Source organism: Branchiostoma floridae, chromosome 1 (assembly GCF_000003815.2).
Source record: "Branchiostoma floridae strain S238N-H82 chromosome 1, Bfl_VNyyK, whole genome shotgun sequence".
In the NCBI taxonomy this organism is placed as follows: domain Eukaryota; kingdom Metazoa; phylum Chordata; class Leptocardii; order Amphioxiformes; family Branchiostomatidae; genus Branchiostoma; species Branchiostoma floridae.
Genome location: NC_049979.1, coordinates 23,270,366 through 23,288,289, shown reverse-complemented (window position 1 = coordinate 23,288,289; position 17,924 = coordinate 23,270,366). Strand labels below are relative to the sequence as shown.

The following is a 17,924-nucleotide window of genomic DNA, read 5'->3' as shown; positions in this document are numbered from 1 at the left end:
ATTTTTTAAACATGAGAAAGTCCATTGACCTTTGACACAAAATGGTTGCCTTTGGTTCACGTAAGACATTCCACGCGTCATTTTAGGAAAGGAAATCAGAAACTTAAATTCCTGGACAAGCAAAATGTACAACAGAGCGACGGGGACATCATCAGGGTCACAGGGGACGGTTTCTGTGAACATTCCCGCTGAAAATGTCGACAAAACTCTCCCCGACGTAGTGCCGGATAAGGGCTCGGGTAAGTCTGAACGTATTTTTTGAACGCCATGGAGTTTCTGGACGTTTGCCGCGTATATTTGTAGGTTTCGCCTCCATACAATTGCCATCAGACGACTGAAGTCTTCTTCTTCATTGACAAATTGTCATAGGATTAATGATAAAGAAGAAGTAAAGGTTGTACTATATAAACCGCTGTAGCATCGGTCAGGCTTTTTACCGGAAAACAGAGGAAAACACAGTTAAACACCGGAAAACACATGAAGGAGTGTATAATCTACTGAAATACAGTATGTTTTGATGAGTAAACATGACAGGTCGCTATGTTTTGCCACAGAATAATCTACATATGGTCCTGGAATGAAGAAATCGTCAGAAAATGCTTGAGACTACGGGCCAGACCGCCGCCGCCACCCGGCGGACTGGACGTGCTGATTGTGCAAAATTATGTAACGTTGACGGCTAGAAGAAGCAAGCTTTATAAATTATTAAGAAATACAGAAAACAGATTCTTATCACAATCCGAGTAGATTCATATATATCAATGCCAATATATAACAGATTTTTGCACTGAAGTTCGGTAGGTATCAGCTGTCTTGTTGTGAAAGTATCAGACCCCGCTAAACAAACATGTATTCTGCAATGAAAACAAACATGGCCGCCGGGTGGCGGCGGCTGTCCGGCCCGTCGTCTCATGCATTTTCTGACGATTTCTTCATTCCAGGACCAAATGTAGATTATTCTGTGGCAAAACATAGCGACCTGTCATGTTTACTCATCAAAACATACTGTATTTCAGTAGATTATACACTCCTTCATGTGTTTTCCGGTGTTTAACTGTGTTTTCCTCTGTTTTCCGGTAAAAAGCCTGACCCCTGTAGCATTCCTTTGGATTATCATTTGACGTGACCACATCTGCTGATATAAAGATATGGATACTCCTGATAACCCCATCATGCCTGTTTGAAAACAGTTTTATCACATATGGTAGACCTACAGGAATATACCAGGAATACCCCACATGTATTCTGTGGCACATCAAATGTTTTTGCATGCTAACTTACATGTATGATTGTTTCCAGCACTGTGGAATCGAGTTCATTTGGGGACTGAATCTCTGTCAATGGTAAGAAAACAGAGCCTTAATTTTCTTGAATTTCAAAGGAATTGATTTAATGCTTCTCTTACATGTTCATACCTGTAAGACTAGCCTGACTACAATAGCGCCCCAAGTGGCCGGCCCTACAATTGCTGCCGCCGTAATTAACTCCAGCCAGCGAGAGCTTGTGTAAACACAGGCTACCTGTAAGACTAGCATCAGTGAAGTTGGTTTTATGACATAAAGTTATTTGTTTCCCACACATTTATTTGACCAGTATCATAAGATTTATCTATTTTGACTGAGAATTTTGACATGCTTCTATTCTATTTGGTAGGAAAACTTCCACCCATTTAAGTCCCAGGCAGGACTTCTGACCAGAGCCGCAAGGGAAGTTGGGAGAGTGTTAGCAGAGAGAAGGGTAAGCTGATTGTACAAAGAACAAATTTGAGAGAACAAAGAGATTAGGAAATACAGTTATGTACGTAATTTTGTACTAACTGACCTAATCAGTTATCTAAATTCTAATATATGAAATCTTAATAACAATTGTCTATTGTCTTAGAAGATGTAGTACATATATGATGTTATTGATGTGTATCTTCTAGACTTTTAAAAACAGTTTAAAATGGTAATGATTTCAATGTCTTCACTTATTTTCAGGAAAATAACCAGTAAAGATAGATCCTGAAATGAGTTGGTTATTTCTGTTGGTTTACAATAGAATTAATCTTGCGCCAAACTCGAAGTCTGAGACTGTTGTGTACATTGTATTTTGCTATCATGCATGAAATGTCTTCAATATGCTTGTATTATAACAAAATGACATTTGAATTACATGTATTATGATTTTCAAATTTTACTTATTCAAACCATACACACATGTACATTCAACTACAGGCCAGGAGGGTGATGTTCATAGCAGTGCTGAATGTGCTGTGTACCCTGGTGTTGTTTGTGTGGTGTAGGACCACAGGGAGTATGGGTCAGTACACTGTTTCTTCTTGTCTTGTAAGTAACATGGGAAATTGAGAATCACTCACACTGAGAATACTGAATGTTTTTGATGTACACAAGACTTTTTATTTTATTTTACAAGTTTGTTTACATCAAGGAGGTATAAGGTGTCCCTATGTACACCTTATATAAACCTAATGATTCTGATACTGTATAGTACAAGTCAATAATGTATTGAAGATAATATGAGCTGATTTATTGGAAGGGTTGATGCCACAATATTTTATATGTACAACATGTAATGATGGATATGTTTGATTTATATCTATATTTATATATGTATGAAAGTGATTGCTATTTACTGTATTCATCAAAGTTGGGAATTAATAGATCATTTCTCTTCATTTCAGCTCTGCTGGCATATACTTACCTCACTGTGTTTGACATCCTGTGGTAGGTTGTTCTTATCTGCTCACTTTCCAAATGCAACTTCATGTACTGTGTCTTTAAGGACGTTATATAATGGTTTTAGTAACAAGTTCAATGCCTTTTGTTAGAAGTCACATGTGCTGTACAATGAATACCATTGCTATATGACAGGCCTTTTGGCAAAATTTCTGCATTTATCATGCCCTTTTCAGGGCTAACTGTAAGCAACTGTTTTCATGAATTGTTTGGTAATGGCTTCATATCTGTTGTTATATCTACAGCCTGGTCACATGTTTGATCAGCATCTGGGTTTCAATACAGAAGCCAACTCCTGCATTCTCATTTGGGTGAGTAGCGGTAGTTACTGCTTAAAACTTGAAGTACCAATAGAGAGAATGGTTAATGTATTTGATGTATCAACTGAAACTGCCTTAAAAATTCAGTAAAAGCTTTAGTTAATCATGTTTGGTTGCATCTTTGCTGTAGCTTAGTAAGTAGACTCATCAATTTTATTGTTGCAAGATGTATTGCAATAGCTGAGTACCTAATGTAGTAATAGAGCAAACTTGTGAACTTCAAGGTTTTAGATTTTAGTATGTTGTTTGTAACATGTAGTCCCTGATGCTTTACTTGGATTATGTCCTTGTCCCTTCAGATATGAAAGATTTGAGGTCCTTGCAGTGTTTACCAGCACAACGTTGGCCCAGCTGGGGCAACTGTTTGTGGTTAAAGAAAGGTACAGTAGTAACATCAGTCACTGACTAGAGATAGCGAATACTGTTACTGTATCTGGCATGTCTAAGACAGTCTGAACATTTCCAAAACCTATCTAGTTGCTGGCATTACTGATGTATTCATAATTTGTGTATCTTATACCAGGATGTCTAATATTTATTGACACAGTTCTTCCCAACTTTGCATTTTGAACAAGTACCAACTACATTTGTATTCCAAACTATTTACGAAATGTATATCATTTGTGCTGTTTATTCTTGCAGTATTGAAAGGCTGCTGCACCATCATGATGTCCACACGTAAGTTTTCCTTCAAAATATTCTGATATGACAACTGAGGTATTGTTTTTGTTCTGTGAGTTTGCTTGTTTTAGTGTGTGTCTATAGCTATTTTAATCATGCAGAGTGGCAGGATGTGAGACAGAAGATGGTGTAATTGGGGATTGGCAGGACAGGAAGGTTGGCTTGGCCTGGGTCCAAAAATGGTCATGCTAACTGGTAGGAAAAGATAGGATTGGCAAGAAATTCACAATAAATTATGAAGAAAGCATAAAAACTTTATTAAAAATGTGTTGTCAAATCTGAAGAAACACTTTGTCGTTTGACCCATGTCTTGTACTAGCACTTACAATTACATAATGTGATTCCATCTCTATCACGAGTTCAGTCAACACTTCAACATGTTGTTTAACTTACAGGGGTAGACTGTTGGTCGGCACGGCCTTTGGCTTTGCTGTCCACTTTGTGTCTACCTACTTTGTCACCAACAAGGCATTCCAGCATGTGTCTGAGGGTGAGTAGGCCATATGTGAAGATGAGCAACCTACTAGAAGTCCAACACTGCAGAAAAAAGTGTTGTGCTTTCCATCACTCGACCAACCCTTGCAAAAGCTTACTGCCCCTATTCTTGTTTTGGGTCGACTGCTGGGAAGGCACATGTAATTTTCAAACGAACTGATGAAGAAACTCTTTAAAGACTTTAAAAAAGACGTAGTAGAAAACACAACATTGATTTTTCTAGACCTAATGCAACAGTTTTGCAACTAAGATTACTTTGCTAGAGTGAGAACTAACAGTGCTGTTTCCCCATGTGATCTTTGGCTATTATTTCTCTCTACTGCAGCCTCTAGCTCCAGTTGGCTACAGGAGCATGTTGCAGACATAAGTAGAAGGTAAATGTGATTCTTTTAAAATAGAATTTGTAGCTTTCGTTTTTGTTTAGGAAAGGGCATACATTTGTGGTCATTGCACACTGTGTGGTATGTACAGTTGAATTTTCTCCTATCATACTTAAATATCTTTAAATGTTAGCAAAGTGAAATCTTTGTCCTAGTAAGCATCATGCTATGCTTTACTGTTCTTTATGAACTTTCTTGTGTTGAGCAATGTGTTGTGAAAGATTGTGTACTAATGTAATGATGCTTCATTTTCAGTCTGTGCAGCGTTATTCCAGGACTGAGTACCTTGTTACTACCCAGGATCAACCCCCTGCCTCTCATTGCTGTTGCAGGGGCCCTGGCCCTCTTCATCACAGACATGCTCATAGAGATCAAGTAAAGGCTTAATGTCATCCCATTTAAAAAAATACTACTCGATATTTTTTAAGCTACATTTTGATTTTTCTTTTTTGTGTCATTTCCTGGGTTCAAGAAAGTTATTGTTATCGTCTTTTCTTCCCAGCAATTATTTCCGTGCAGATACATTTGCAGCCATCTCCATAGCCATCATGACCGTCGGCACCATGTTCCCCATGTCTGTGTACAGTGGCAGGATTCTCCTACAGGTTAGTGGTGGCCTTTTCATGCTACAGTAAATAGCAGGAAATCAATCAGGCAATGAATTTGCCAGCTCTAAATAACATTCTCAGCCATCTTACACCCAGTGTTGTCTCGATGTTCATTGGTCCCAAAGCGCCATCCAATGTGATGGGGTAGATTTTGAGCTGAAAAAAAACATGATTTTCAAATTCAGGTACCCCTTGGAAATCAACAAATGCTTGATGACTCTGTGACAGTGGCTTTAATGACAGACATTACCAGACTTTGATGATTATTTTTTGTTTATTATCTTTCCTGACATGATCTGTGATAGTGGCAGTAATAAAAAAGCCACTTATTGTTCCCTAGGCCTTGAGTCAAATTACAGAGTCAAATGTTGAGTAACTCAATGTAGTTGAATAATACTCTTGACTTGTTTTCTGACAAAATCATCAGAATGTACCCTTTTTATTTTCAGACGACTCCATCTCATATAATAGGACAGTTGGACAAATGTCTGAGAGAGGTGGGTTCCCTGCACTTCTGCTATTTCTAGTTTAAAGAAATGTTGGCGATCAAGAATGATGACTTGGTTGGAATATAGAATCATGAGATAACTATACAGTGTTTCTCTCTTTATTACAGGCATCAACTCTGGATGGGGTGCTGGAATTCAGAAATGAACATTTCTGGACTGTCTCATTTGGAACTTTGGTGAGTATTAAGACTTACAACATGTACATGCACATGATGTATTTTACTGGTGCTATATATGGTGTTCTGGTACGTATATTCATGTTTGGTGTGCACATTGGAATGGCAGATTTCTCAAAAGGGTACAAAAAAAACAATAAAGAGTGTACTTTAGAATCTAATAGTAAAATGAAATCAATTGCCCATTTTCTACTTTCAGGCTGGCTCACTTCATGTTAGGATCAGAAGAGATGCAAATGAGCAGGTAAGACATGTACATGTAATTTGTCCTAGAAATATTATGAAGATTGCTGTACCACGTTATAAACCTGTTATTAATATATAATGTGTATCTAAATCCTTGTGACACATTTGGGACTTCAGAGAATATCAGTGATCTTTGCATTATAGCCATCTTTGCATAATGACCACTGATGTATTGTTGTTGTTGTTTTTAGATGGTTTTGGCACATGTAACCAATCGCCTGTCCAACCTGGTGACTGTACTGACCATCCACATCTTCAAGGACGACTGGACAAGAGCATCCCTGTCTTCCTCCAGCTACGCCCCCCGCCAGCCATACACTAGCACACCTGCCAAACCTGGACTGGACTCCTCTGTCCCGGCCATCAACCCTTTCCAGTCCCTCCCTCCCCTCGCCCCTAACCTGTCCACCATCACCCCCATAGGTTCCCCTGCAGGCCCCTCCCTGCACCAGCCTGGCACCAGGCTGTACGGTACTGGCACCACTGCACCCAGTCACATGACCCTGGGGCCTGCCGCTAATACTGGGGGCAGGATACCACTCAGGACCTATCAGCCTACTGATCTATTTGGTGCTAGCGGTGGGGCTGGACAAAAGTCAACAACAGAACATGGTCACAGTCACAGTCATAGATGAAAAGGCCCTGGATATATGTATATTTCATCATGTTTATACTGTATGTACATTGTATGTAGGATTCTGCGCAGTTCTTAAAGCTAAGGATAGAAAAAAAACATGTTGTTGTGACTGTGTCAACATACACCTAAGATGGTTTAAGTGAATGCAGTTCAGCAGTAGCAACTACCTAACCATGTCATAGTGTTGGTTACAGGTAATAGGCCAATTCAGCATGTGGAAGCATCATAATGGTATTCTTACCATCCTTAGTAAATATATGATATACAGGCCAGTTGTGTTTACTAAGTGTATGTTACATGTATGTTACCTGTTAATGTATTGAACCTGTAAGAACTTGAAAGACCTTTCAAAGTTTCCTATCTTAGACAGTGATAGAACCATCTACCAACTAAAAGTGAATCATAATAATCACTATTTATTGTACTACTATATACAACACAGGGAAATGTCATTGAATTTTCTACAGTAACATTTGCTAGGATCACATGACAACATTATGCATTTATCAAGCAGGTACTGTACCCTACTAACATTAATTCATTTACTTCCAAAATAAAAATGAGGTTTCCTTCAAGTCATTTGAGTCAAGTCAAATTGTATTTAATTGCGTATGCACATCTACTAGTATTACTTTTAGCGTAGGCTCCCCGATTTGGGAGCGGTCCCAAGCCTACCCTTAAGATACATTGTCTTTTGAGTCGATCAAGAATCTGCACAAAGTTTTTGGGCCATATTGGCTGTTGAATTTTGTCTTTCCAATGTGGACTTATTAGGTGCCAGGGAATGGCATTGACTGGACCAACACTAAGATTGTGAAGGGATATTGACAAATATGTATGGTTAGCTTGTGTTTTGAATTTACTGTTCAGGTATTAGTAACGACTTTCTGGTATGTTCTACAAAAAGACACAAATGATATGTTACAGAGGGACAGTTGCATACAGTTCCATTCAATAATTCCTAAATGTACATGTATAGTTATTGAAAATTTGGAATGTTTTGCAATATAGATCTACAATAGGTTACCAATGACATGAATGTAGCATCCAGAGTTACATACAAATACATGTACAGTGTGTCAATTAAGTTATCAAACTGGTCACATCACATCAAACCACCACATTGATGAAATATACCATTGATACATTCTTCAGTAATAACAACAATCAACCATTTCCAAGAGGAAAATGATATCTCATGGTCTTCATTTTTGAGACCAATAATTCACTGAACACCAATAATACAAAAGTATGAAAAATGTATGGATAACTAGGGAATATTGCTGTACCTCTGGTTACTTACTCACAATAGAACAAATAAAGCAAATACAGTAGACATATCTATAGAGCAGCTCTATAATATTTCTACTTTCACTCTAGTCTTTAATATGAACAACACATCACTACATAAAATTCTCTGATATGTATGTAAGTACATGTACTCAAAAGATAATCTCAAAGCAACCAAAGTCCTGCAGTTCTGAAAACTGAAATGTCAGAGGTAAGAACTACAAGGATTTGAGAGGTTTTGGTCGTCTCCAATCAATGCCATCGCCTGGTAGAGTGGTCTGCCATGGTATCAGGAAACTCAGAAGCCAGAACCTGCCGAAAATTTCATAAAAGTTTTTTGTAGGTCCTTGGTCATAGGTTCGTATTTCGTTATGGGATTCCCACGATGTTTGTCCATTGTAGGCGTTGAGCATGTGCCACCCAAACAGAGTTCCTGTCATTATGCTCATACCAAAGGCAACGTAGGTCATGACTAGCATAAAGACCAAAAAGCCTGTGGTCTGGCCCACTATCAGCTTGTAGAACGCCACTGGAAACAGGTAGGAGAACACACTGGTGCCACTGAATGGCACGTAGTAGTGGTGTAGATATCCGGCATTTAAGAGCCCCGTGTACAAACTCCCAACAGCCACATGGAACGACAGGACAATAAAGTACCTTCAGGGAAAGAGAACAGTCATTATTATCAAGACAGTTGTCTGCATATCATCAGGTCTGACAGGGATTTCATGCTCTACTCAATGTTGATAATTCAGTATTCTTGTAATGTGGCAGAAAGTGAAAAACATTACCATGGCAAGGAAAAAATAATAATTTGCTCCTATAGGTGACTAAATAGTCCAGTACACAAAAGTGGTCGTAATGTCCCTGTCTCATATTGGTTGTACAATGATGAAACAAAACATCTAAAATCTGAGAGGGCTACATTATAATTTTCTTTTGTTTTTGTACAATAGTATCGTAAAACAAAGAAATGTATAGAAAGTACCTTTGATTGTGGTGCCCCACACAGCTGGCAGTAAAGAAGCAGTGGTGATCCCGCCGAAGGACACAATTATGACAAATACTGCAGTGCCATGTACGAGGTGGTGTGTGAACCTGTTAAAAAAAGAAGGATGTATGTTCAGTTTAATGTAAAAAGTATGGTGGTAGTGGTAAATATAAGGTGCCCCCTACTCTCCAAGGTACAGCTCCTGCTGTTTTTGCATTGCCGCGCCAGCGGCAATGCCTTATGCCCACTATTTACATGGTTGGATGGTTGGATGGATCAATGGTTCAAGCAATGTTAACCCAGCCCTTCCAAAGCCCCTTCCAAAGGCCCTTCTTTCCTTGCCGAGTTTCATTGCTTAGTTAGACAATGGTACATTCCAGGCGAGTATTAAAACTCTCTTCTAGACGCACGTTACTGTATGTGGTCCAGCGTAATAAATCTACGCTTTAACTCACCATGTTTATATAAAGATATATCACAAATTGCATCAGAAGGAACATATTTTGTAATGAAAAATAATGCATATTCATTGTGGGTCAAAAAGTTTTACAAAACCTGTTTAATGTGCCAATAATTCATGTGACATAAATTATGATAATGAGGTAAATTTCCAATATCCCCTTTTGCTGCATTTCCTACTCAAGTCGCTAGGTGTCGCTCTCAGCAGTTCAGTCATAAAATACGCGGCAATGCACAGCTTTTCTTAAAAGATTTCTTGTTTTATATGTTTTAAGGCATTTTTAAGGGGCTCTCTATTTGGTACCATTTTCTCTACATCACGCAGCCAAACTCGCAGCAAAAGGTTGGTAGCCTGGATAACAGACCCCAGCACGATCTCAAAAATATCCATCGTGTAGCTGGGGTCTAAACATTTGGCTGCAATGTTAACTACATATTCTACAAAATGTTACGGTTTGAAGATATAAGGGAATTCATAACAGATAAGAAATGCTCAATAATTATCATTCTTACTTTAAACACATTTGCATTGTATAAATTTAAATGGTGACCAGCCCCTCCAGCTTTGTCCTGCCACTTGCTACATTATTGTACAAGTAATTGCTGTGTATGCTACACTTTCAACGACCATGGTTTCAGTAACCAAGATGAAGACGATATTACACATACAATACTATAATGACATAATGAATTGGGGTTCATAAAAAATCTTACCTGGCAGGCCATACAGTGGCCCCACGACCGGGGTACCGGGTCAGGGTCCTCTCGGTTGCGGTACGTGGTATTCGTGATGGTGCACAATATATGGTTGGCCACCATGTTAAAGAAGATGTACACCACCAGCAGGTACCGAAGCAGTATCCCCGTGAACTCGTAGTCGGCGTAGACGTGCGGAATGGTGATGTAGAGGTCTGTGGTGAGGAAGATGACAGACACCGTGATGTAGTAGAGGAACGCGAAGGCGTGGAGGAGCCACAGCTTGTCCCCCAGGGCGATGTGAGGGATGTGGAAAGCCATCGCCTACGCCTGAAAATATGACGAGGCTTTCCGCGCTACAAATATCGAGGGATCTGTCCTAAAAATGATCCTAACGGTGCATTTACGCCGATGTGGCTGGGATGTTAGACTGACCCGTTCAAATGACCTATCGAGAAGGTTTCACTCGAAAATAGGGGTAATTATTTTACTTTACTTCTAAATTCTCCCCAAAATATGTGTAATGATTACAATATTGGGGGATATATCAATATAGAATAATGATATACACGTCGTATAGATATAAGAGTATTGTATTCAATTTTGTAGTACATTTATTGGACTCAAAATAGCAAACGTTAACCCATTTGATAGGTGGTTACATCCATGTTCAGCCTCCTCAGAAACACTTCCGGATTCGGCTTGCTCATTAGGGCAGCACGGATTCGGATGATTTAACAGTCGTTGGGACAGGTAACGTATGTTTTAATTGGTTTGGTATAGATTTTTGCACACCCTGATTCTGTCTTGACTATAGTATCAGTTTAATTGGACTGCTAGAGCAAATTCTGTGCAGGATGGTACGTGGCCAAAATTTTCATTCTTGTTCGTGGAATTATTCAAGCGTGGAATTAACCAATGAATTAATCATTATATCTTCAAATACCATATTAGCTTATGCAGAAATCGTTTCCTGACAGTTAGCATTTTGAAGTGCTTCCCATATCTGATTCACCAGAGAGTGTGTTTCAGCAGAACGTTTGATATATGATCATACAAATCAATATGTAGCACCAAGGTTTGGTGGCACGCAGCCAAGGCCTTATGATAATTCTATATTATATCACCAGGCAGTCTTCTGTCGAAAAATAATGACTATGAACATGACGCAACATCCAAGTATGACTAACTGAACAGGTCATCTGACTTTAAGATATATGTGAAGATTTTCTAACTTTTCAGCTCGTATTGCACAGTGCAAAACTAACTAATATGGAATTTGTATCTTTGCAGGGAATGGTTTTTGAAGAAAGCTATAATAGACAGCACACTGTAAGTTTGCTGATATCTCTTCAGTGCTGGGTGTCTTGCCTGCCCTACCAGTTCATCAGCTGACGCAGGGGTTTCAATTACTTCCCTCGTATCATGGTGACTGTCAGTAGAAAGGCTGGCTGAGAAGACAGGAAAAGACTGACTCCAAAAGACTGACAGTTTGCAGGCTAGCATCACTACCTTACCAAGCAACATGCACCCCTCAACCAACAGTCGATTCACTTGGACCCGTTTGTTACACTTCATGAACTGGCTGGGGTTACTGTACTTCTTTGTGATGCTGGTTAGTGTGGCACTCATCTGTACCTTAGTGATTGCCCCAACTTACCAGCAACCATTACTTCATCAAGTGGCAATGACCTTCTTCTCCCTTCAAATATTCTGCAATTATCTGCTGGCAATCTCAACCAACACTAGCCATGGTGGGCAAGTGGGAGAGACATCCAAAGACCTTCCTCCTGGAGCACATTACTGCAAACTCTGCCAGAAAGTTATTCTCAGAAGAGATCATCACTGTTTCTTCATGTATTGCTGCATTGGAAAGTATAATCAGTGCTACTTCATTGTTTACTGTCTTTATATAATGCTAGGAGGCCTGTATGCTGTACTTTTACAGGGACTGTATCTAAATCAAAAGTACCATGTCAAATTTAGTAGCCCGTTAACTCTTCTCACCTTGTTGCCAAGGACTTTTTATGAGTTCTTTATTGATGCTGTGGCACCACCACAGTTCTTACTGACCGTTGTTATGTACGGCACCCTTGTTGCGGCACTTACCTGTGCTGGGTTTTTCTACTGGGAAATGTCCATTACGTTTGACGGGCAGACTAGCCATGAGGCACTGATGGGTAAAACAAAGGACAGTAAAGGTGCATGGGAAAACATGATAGATGTGTTGGGGAAGTATTGGTACTTGCGGTTTGTGGTGCCATATCCTTTCAAGAGTTTAGAGGGGCCAGATTTCAACAAAAGAGAACATAGAAAAGTGTCAAAAAAGAGGGCAAAGAGGATGTAGTCATCAAATGATATGGCATTGGATATGCAAATTAACATATTTAGGATGCAAATTACCTGATATATGACTTAAAAGAGCAAATACATTCTGTACTGTGCAGCCCTATTTTTGCTACATGCTGCTGTTAGTACATGTAGTTAATTTATGATACTATCAAAATTTTCATTCATTTTATTCAATTCACAAAGGATAAAACTTGTAAATGCAATACACTCTTAGCATATCATATGTACATGTCTATAGCAAGGGACTTTGCAATCACCACAAATATTATCTTAATTTCATACCCCAAAAGGCCAAAGAATGCCCTTGTAATCTGTAGGCCTTACCACAACTCATGATTACAATATCAAACCCATTCACCAGTGCCAATACATTGTTTTTCTGTAATAAGATTCACCCATCTCAAAGAAATAAAAACTTACAAATTGTTCTGCAATTGTTTCTCAAGCTATATAGTGTTATCTAAACTGTGTGTATAGTAAATATAACATAGTTTGTGAAACCTGTATGTAACAATACATGTATATGTACAAATGACAAATCTTTGTCACCTTTTCTCTAGATTTGTTCTTTTAATTTAAGAAATTCCATAGCAGAATCACATTATTTTATACCCCAAATCACTTCATTAAAAATATGAAATACTATGTACAAACAGCTGCCTTTGAGCCGATTTATCTAACTAGTAACACATTAAAATATAATTGGCACAGAAATATAAAACAGCAGCAGTACGTGTCAGGACACCCCAGACCTCAGCCAAGTCTTCAGTTCTTCAGTTTACAGATCCTTGAGAATCCGCAAAACAACCTACCGGGATATATAAGAAGTGCCATGTTAAGTACCATATTTGTACATGAATGCTGAACCCAAAGCCAAAAAGTGATTGTCTTGAACAAAATTGAAAATAACTTTATTTTTCTTTTCAGAAGTAGGCTAAACTATTGACTGAATGTTACATGTGCTACAATAAAAAAAGAACTAAAAGACAATGATTAATGTGCACACCCAGAAACATCCGCTTACCTGAGCCTTCTGTCCAATATTGCCAGGCCTTTTGGCTATCTTCTGCAAAGTGTCAGTCATAGCCACTATACTAGTGTACACCCCATTGACACTCCTGGTGAAACATGAACATCAGCAATCAGCAATCAGGTAAACAAGAACAACAAAACAAATGATGGGGTAATGAAGATACACAAAGGCACCAGAATATCTTCTTGTACATTTCTTGTACTTTCAACATGTACATTTACAATGTAAGCGGATTTGATACACCACATGGGGAACAAAGTTTTGTGGTTGGGTCACTGACCTGCTCCTGAGTCCAAGTCTCAGGTTTTGCTGGGAAGCCTGCAGTGACTTCAGGTCCTTCCACCAGTGTTTCAGGATGGTGCGGATCAAGTCCAGACTCCCAGAGATGTAGCTGTTTCAGGGGACAAATTGCCATACCTTGAGCATAATAATGCTTTGTTATGTTTATAAAAAATAACTAGAATTTAGTGTAAATGACTTAACTATTGAAAGATAGGTCCTTTTTGATAAGAATGATGAACTATACATGTCAGGGCTCGAAATACCACATGCATATGCAAGTTTGTGCATGTAAAATTGGTGTGGTGCAAGTAAGTTTGGACCAAACTTGCACCAGTGCAAGTTACTTTTATCCACTAATACCTGACTTTAGAAAAAGCTTACACACACCAAGAATATTGTCTGCCATTGAAAGGTAAAAGAAAACAACACTGAATAAAAAAATAGCCTAAATTTGTTATTTCTAAACTTGGTTAGACATCCAGGTAAACAAGATTTAAAGACAATTCCATCTCTATAATGCTAATAATTCCTATGGTGTTGTCTTACCTTGATTTGCATATGAGTAAATACATTTTGCATACAATTTAGTGACTTTGATATGATCAACTGGATTTTCCAGTTATATGTGTTTGTATTGAGTTGTTCTAGCGATGGTTAAGAATAGTGATGGAAGTCACTCGAAGAGTCCAGAAGAAATCTATTGATCTTATCAAGTTGTAGACATTGAATTGTCTTAAATTAAGCCTAAATTCACATTTGTTGTACAATTTGAAATCCAAAATAAAATACGCTTTGGAAAACAAATATCCAAACATGTGGTCTTTATGTATCCCCATATATTTGCAAATTTTCAGAAGAAGAATAAAGGGTTAACAGTTCACTATTTTGGGTTGTGCAAGTAAGTTTCTTTTGGTGCAAGTTACCTTTGGCTTAACTTGCACTGGTGCAAGTTGACTGAAAAGTGTATTTCGAGCCCTGTCATGTAAAAGAGCATCTTGAATTTAATCAGCATGGGTTATCTAAATGTACTGCTGACTTAGACTATAACACAAGTTACAAATGATTAATTGATTAAATGATTAAATCTGATACACATTTATATCATACCCGTGTTTATAAAGCACCTGATATGTTTTGTGCTCGAGAGAGCCATTTTTGCTGAAAGGAAAACATGTATTCCTCAATCAATATTGTATGTTGTTTATCTCTTGTCTCTTATCTTTCTTTGTAATTACAGTTTGTATAATGGATATATTGAGAAACAATTGGCACTTTCTTACTCTTCATACTTGCTTGTAAGCATCTTCTGTAGAGCTGGTAGCAGCTCCAGACATGCCCCCATCGATATGGGTTTCCCAATGGCATTCCCATCCTTGATGCTAGAAATTGTAGAAAAAAAATTGCAAAAATTAGAGTCTGTATTTGTCTCTGAAGAAAATATACAAGTATAGAAAGTCATTTGCTTATATCTCAAGGATAACATGGAGAGTCAAGTCTAACAACTAGTATGTGAAAAGCTGAGCTCTATGATCTATCTATTGTGTTATGCAGCTTATCAAATCTTGAATTGTTTCAAGAAATGTTTTTGCAGGCATAAATAGAACCTAGATACATTTAAGACAATGATTACTTCAAAAAGCAGAGTAATGTGAAAACAAAGTTCTCACCTCTTGATGAGGATTGGGATGACATCAGCTAAGAGGGCATCATTGTTTATTCTGAAAGAACAAGTTGAGTTGTGGTAATTGTAATGTCATCATCAGTAACAGTGAGCAAGTAGCCTGAACTCCAGTACAGATAGGCTTAGTCTGGTTTGCTCCCCATTGGAAGCAGACTAAAGCAAGGAAAGGTTAATTCTAGGCTACATGCGAGTCCATACCTCAGAATGTAGGAGACGAGGGCAGTTGGGCTCTGTTTCCAGAAGGTCAGAGCTGCTTGGAGCCAGAGTAGCCTGCCGGACAAGACCTTAGTCATGGTGGGATGGCCTGAACTCAACTGGAGACAAGACCATAGCAGAGTGTAAAGATGATGCAGGTAGTTATGAATTCTGTTTATGAGTCATGGAAGACAGCTGACATGACCTGCATACAGCAAGAAGGTTCTATCGATTTGATGGAACCTCTTTGCCTATAGATAAAAACTTTTGCATACATGATTAGCCTGGTATCTATCAGTATTGTGGACTACAATCAGTATTGTAAACTACAATTTGTAGTTGCCAAGTTTCTTTCTGTCAACATTTTTGCAAGCCTGCAGCGAAGAAGATAAAAAGACTCTGCACTCTGCAGCTATGATAGAGATGGATACCAGGATAATTATGACAAGCCGAAGGTCACAAGGACAAGGAGTTTGGCAGACATAATAAAAGTACATTGTACATGTATTGATAATAACATGTTTTGGACAAGATGCATCCATTTCAGAATATGAAAACTTGTTTTTTTACCTCAACAACTTTTATTGATTTGTTGCAACATTGTATAACAGTATATTCTTAGTTGGATATAGGTTTTGTAGTTACCTGCAAGAGTGCATCCTCCTCCTCTGCAGCAGCTCCTGAATCCTTTGACTTCCTGACATTAGCAGCCACAGGCCTGTTCTCCCTGTCCTCTGCTGAAGGTGATAAGACTGGTTCCCAGTCCATGGCCTCCACACGGGGCTGTTTCACTACTGCTCTTGGAGGAGATGGAGACTTGCTCTGTAGTGCAGAACATTCAGTATGATAGATGCACAGGAAAATAGGAAATTTTAACTGCCATGACTACTAAGTACTACTAATAGGCACATCTTTGTGTTTGTCTCTACTATTTTAAAGAATACAATTCAGCTCTGCAGCTCTTAGTCTTATCAAATTGTTTGTATAATTAATGTTACATTACAATTACATACCTTCTTCCTTTTTGATGGGGTCGGCTTTTTGCAACCTTTCTTCCCAGGCATTTGGAATACCGGTGGCTGTTTCACCTGATTTTGTCTCCCTTGAAGTTGAAGGTTCATTGCCCTGTGGAGGAAGGTATTTCATTAAATTCATGTCCTGAAACTTTTAAACTCATTTATCATATTATATAATACGATGGGGCCTTGGGCCTCCTTGAACATACCTGGACAACCAATCACAAAATCAGTGCTGTTTGTAAGTGTGTCTGATCTGGCCATTCTAAGGGTAATGAATTATTGTCTGATGGCAAGTGTGATATTTTTTGACCCTCAAAACATATACATAAATTATCTACAAGTTAACAGTTGGTAATAGATTTATACATGTAGTTACCTCCTTTTCAGCATGGCTTGCACTTGATCCTCTCCATAAGGCGTTACCTTTTTCTGAAAAGACACATTTTAAAGCTGTAACGTTATGTGAAAATATATGTGAAGAATGCCATCTACGTGTTTGGAACTTAATAGTAAATGTCGTAATACAATGCAATTTGTGCCAAAAGACGCCATATTCACCATGCATACCTTCGGCTGTTCGTGTCCTTCCTTCGGCTTCGGCTCATTTTCATTGACCCAAACATACTTCCTCTTTACAAAATCCCACTGGATGCGTCCACCATGTCCGGGAACTGCTGCCATCTCTAACTGGTGCCAAAATATATAAATGGATGCACTTTCAAGGCAGATTTATAAACCTCGTTGTTTTGTCTGTGGAGCAAAGATTTGCGACACCCTTTGACTCCCTTTGACACTGCACTTTCAAAAAAGACTCACTTTACTCTGATTGGTTAGAAGTCAAACAAGTAGACCAATCAGCATGCAGAGTTTTTGACCCCTGACCTACAAGAGTAACCAAGATGGCTGTCGATTACCCAAACATCTGGGGTTTCTCTGGCTCTTCAACCTATCTATTCATTCAGTCACAACCATCACAGCTTCGTCTCGTACACAATGTGTTCATAAGGACTTGGGTAATGACTGGAGTTGGAATCACTGCTTCTTACTCTCTGAGGTAGGTGAATATTGATGAAATCATTCTCGTCCCATTTGAGGAATGTCCCAAGGGAATTCGTCAAAACTGCTATCCCGTATGG

General features: G+C 38.7%; 4 protein-coding genes across 4 annotated transcripts in view; 2 read left to right on the top strand and 2 right to left on the bottom strand.

The window, feature by feature from the left end:
• The first annotated feature begins 6 nt into the window (after positions 1-6).
• On the top strand, positions 7-7,369 carry LOC118413089 (zinc transporter 6-A-like). Its single transcript, XM_035816249.1, has 16 exons — positions 7-239; positions 1,300-1,343; positions 1,654-1,737; positions 2,217-2,301; positions 2,684-2,726; positions 2,984-3,049; positions 3,358-3,438; positions 3,701-3,736; positions 4,135-4,229; positions 4,560-4,608; positions 4,870-4,989; positions 5,117-5,219; positions 5,672-5,719; positions 5,839-5,907; positions 6,107-6,151; positions 6,345-7,369. Exons 1-16 carry the CDS (start codon positions 125-127, stop codon positions 6,786-6,788), a joined length of 1,527 nt encoding a protein of 508 aa, XP_035672142.1. The 5' UTR covers positions 7-124; the 3' UTR covers positions 6,789-7,369.
• A 294-nt stretch (positions 7,370-7,663) lies between these two features.
• Positions 7,664-10,686, bottom strand: LOC118416515 (probable palmitoyltransferase ZDHHC24). The gene is made up of 4 exons (XM_035821675.1): positions 10,245-10,686; positions 9,048-9,178; positions 8,590-8,737; positions 7,664-7,687 (listed from the first exon to the last, which is right to left on the bottom strand). Exons 1-4 carry the CDS (start codon positions 10,545-10,547, stop codon positions 7,664-7,666), a joined length of 606 nt encoding a protein of 201 aa, XP_035677568.1. The 5' UTR covers positions 10,548-10,686.
• Positions 10,687-12,729: 2,043 nt separating this feature from the next.
• LOC118423886 (katanin p80 WD40 repeat-containing subunit B1-like) lies at positions 12,730-17,604 on the bottom strand. The gene is made up of 10 exons (XM_035832203.1): positions 17,356-17,604; positions 17,165-17,217; positions 16,783-16,894; positions 16,415-16,591; positions 15,773-15,888; positions 15,561-15,611; positions 15,174-15,272; positions 13,892-14,002; positions 13,603-13,696; positions 12,730-13,386 (listed from the first exon to the last, which is right to left on the bottom strand). The coding sequence occupies exons 1-10, from the start codon at positions 17,467-17,469 to the stop codon at positions 13,357-13,359; spliced, it is 957 nt and encodes a 318-aa protein (XP_035688096.1). The 5' UTR covers positions 17,470-17,604; the 3' UTR covers positions 12,730-13,356.
• Positions 17,605-17,669: 65 nt separating this feature from the next.
• The window catches only part of LOC118423878 (WD repeat-containing protein 27-like), a gene marked incomplete in the record, with an annotated part of 84,346 nt that continues 84,091 nt past the window's right edge, over positions 17,670-17,924 (top strand). Inside the window, 1 exon segment of the mRNA XM_035832191.1 lies at positions 17,670-17,842.

What these genes read in the sequence shown, in the direction of transcription:
- LOC118413089 (XM_035816249.1), top strand. Translation starts at nt 125, where the DNA reads ATGTACAACAGAGCGACGGGGACATCATCAGGGTCACAGGGGACGGTT. An exon ending in CTGTTTGTGGTTAAAGAAAG is followed by an intron (nt 3,439 to 3,700) that starts GTACAGTAGTAA and finishes TTATTCTTGCAG; the next exon opens with TATTGAAAGGCTGCTGCACC. An exon ending in GTGGCAGGATTCTCCTACAG is followed by an intron (nt 5,220 to 5,671) that starts GTTAGTGGTGGC and finishes TTTTATTTTCAG; the next exon opens with ACGACTCCATCTCATATAAT.
- LOC118416515 (XM_035821675.1), bottom strand. Translation starts at nt 10,547, where the DNA reads ATGGCTTTCCACATCCCTCACATCGCCCTGGGGGACAAGCTGTGGCTC. An exon ending in GCCACTGTATGGCCTGCCAG is followed by an intron (nt 9,179 to 10,244) that starts GTAAGATTTTTT and finishes TTTTTTTAACAG; the next exon opens with GTTCACACACCACCTCGTAC. An exon ending in TGGCGTTCTACAAGCTGATA is followed by an intron (nt 7,688 to 8,589) that starts GTGGGCCAGACC and finishes GTCTTTTTGTAG; the next exon opens with AACATACCAGAAAGTCGTTA.
- LOC118423886 (XM_035832203.1), bottom strand. Translation starts at nt 17,469, where the DNA reads ATGGCAGCAGTTCCCGGACATGGTGGACGCATCCAGTGGGATTTTGTA. An exon ending in AGGAGGATGCACTCTTGCAG is followed by an intron (nt 15,889 to 16,414) that starts GTAACTACAAAA and finishes TCTTGTCTCCAG; the next exon opens with TTGAGTTCAGGCCATCCCAC. An exon ending in AGACTTGGACTCAGGAGCAG is followed by an intron (nt 13,697 to 13,891) that starts GTCAGTGACCCA and finishes ATGTTTCACCAG; the next exon opens with GAGTGTCAATGGGGTGTACA.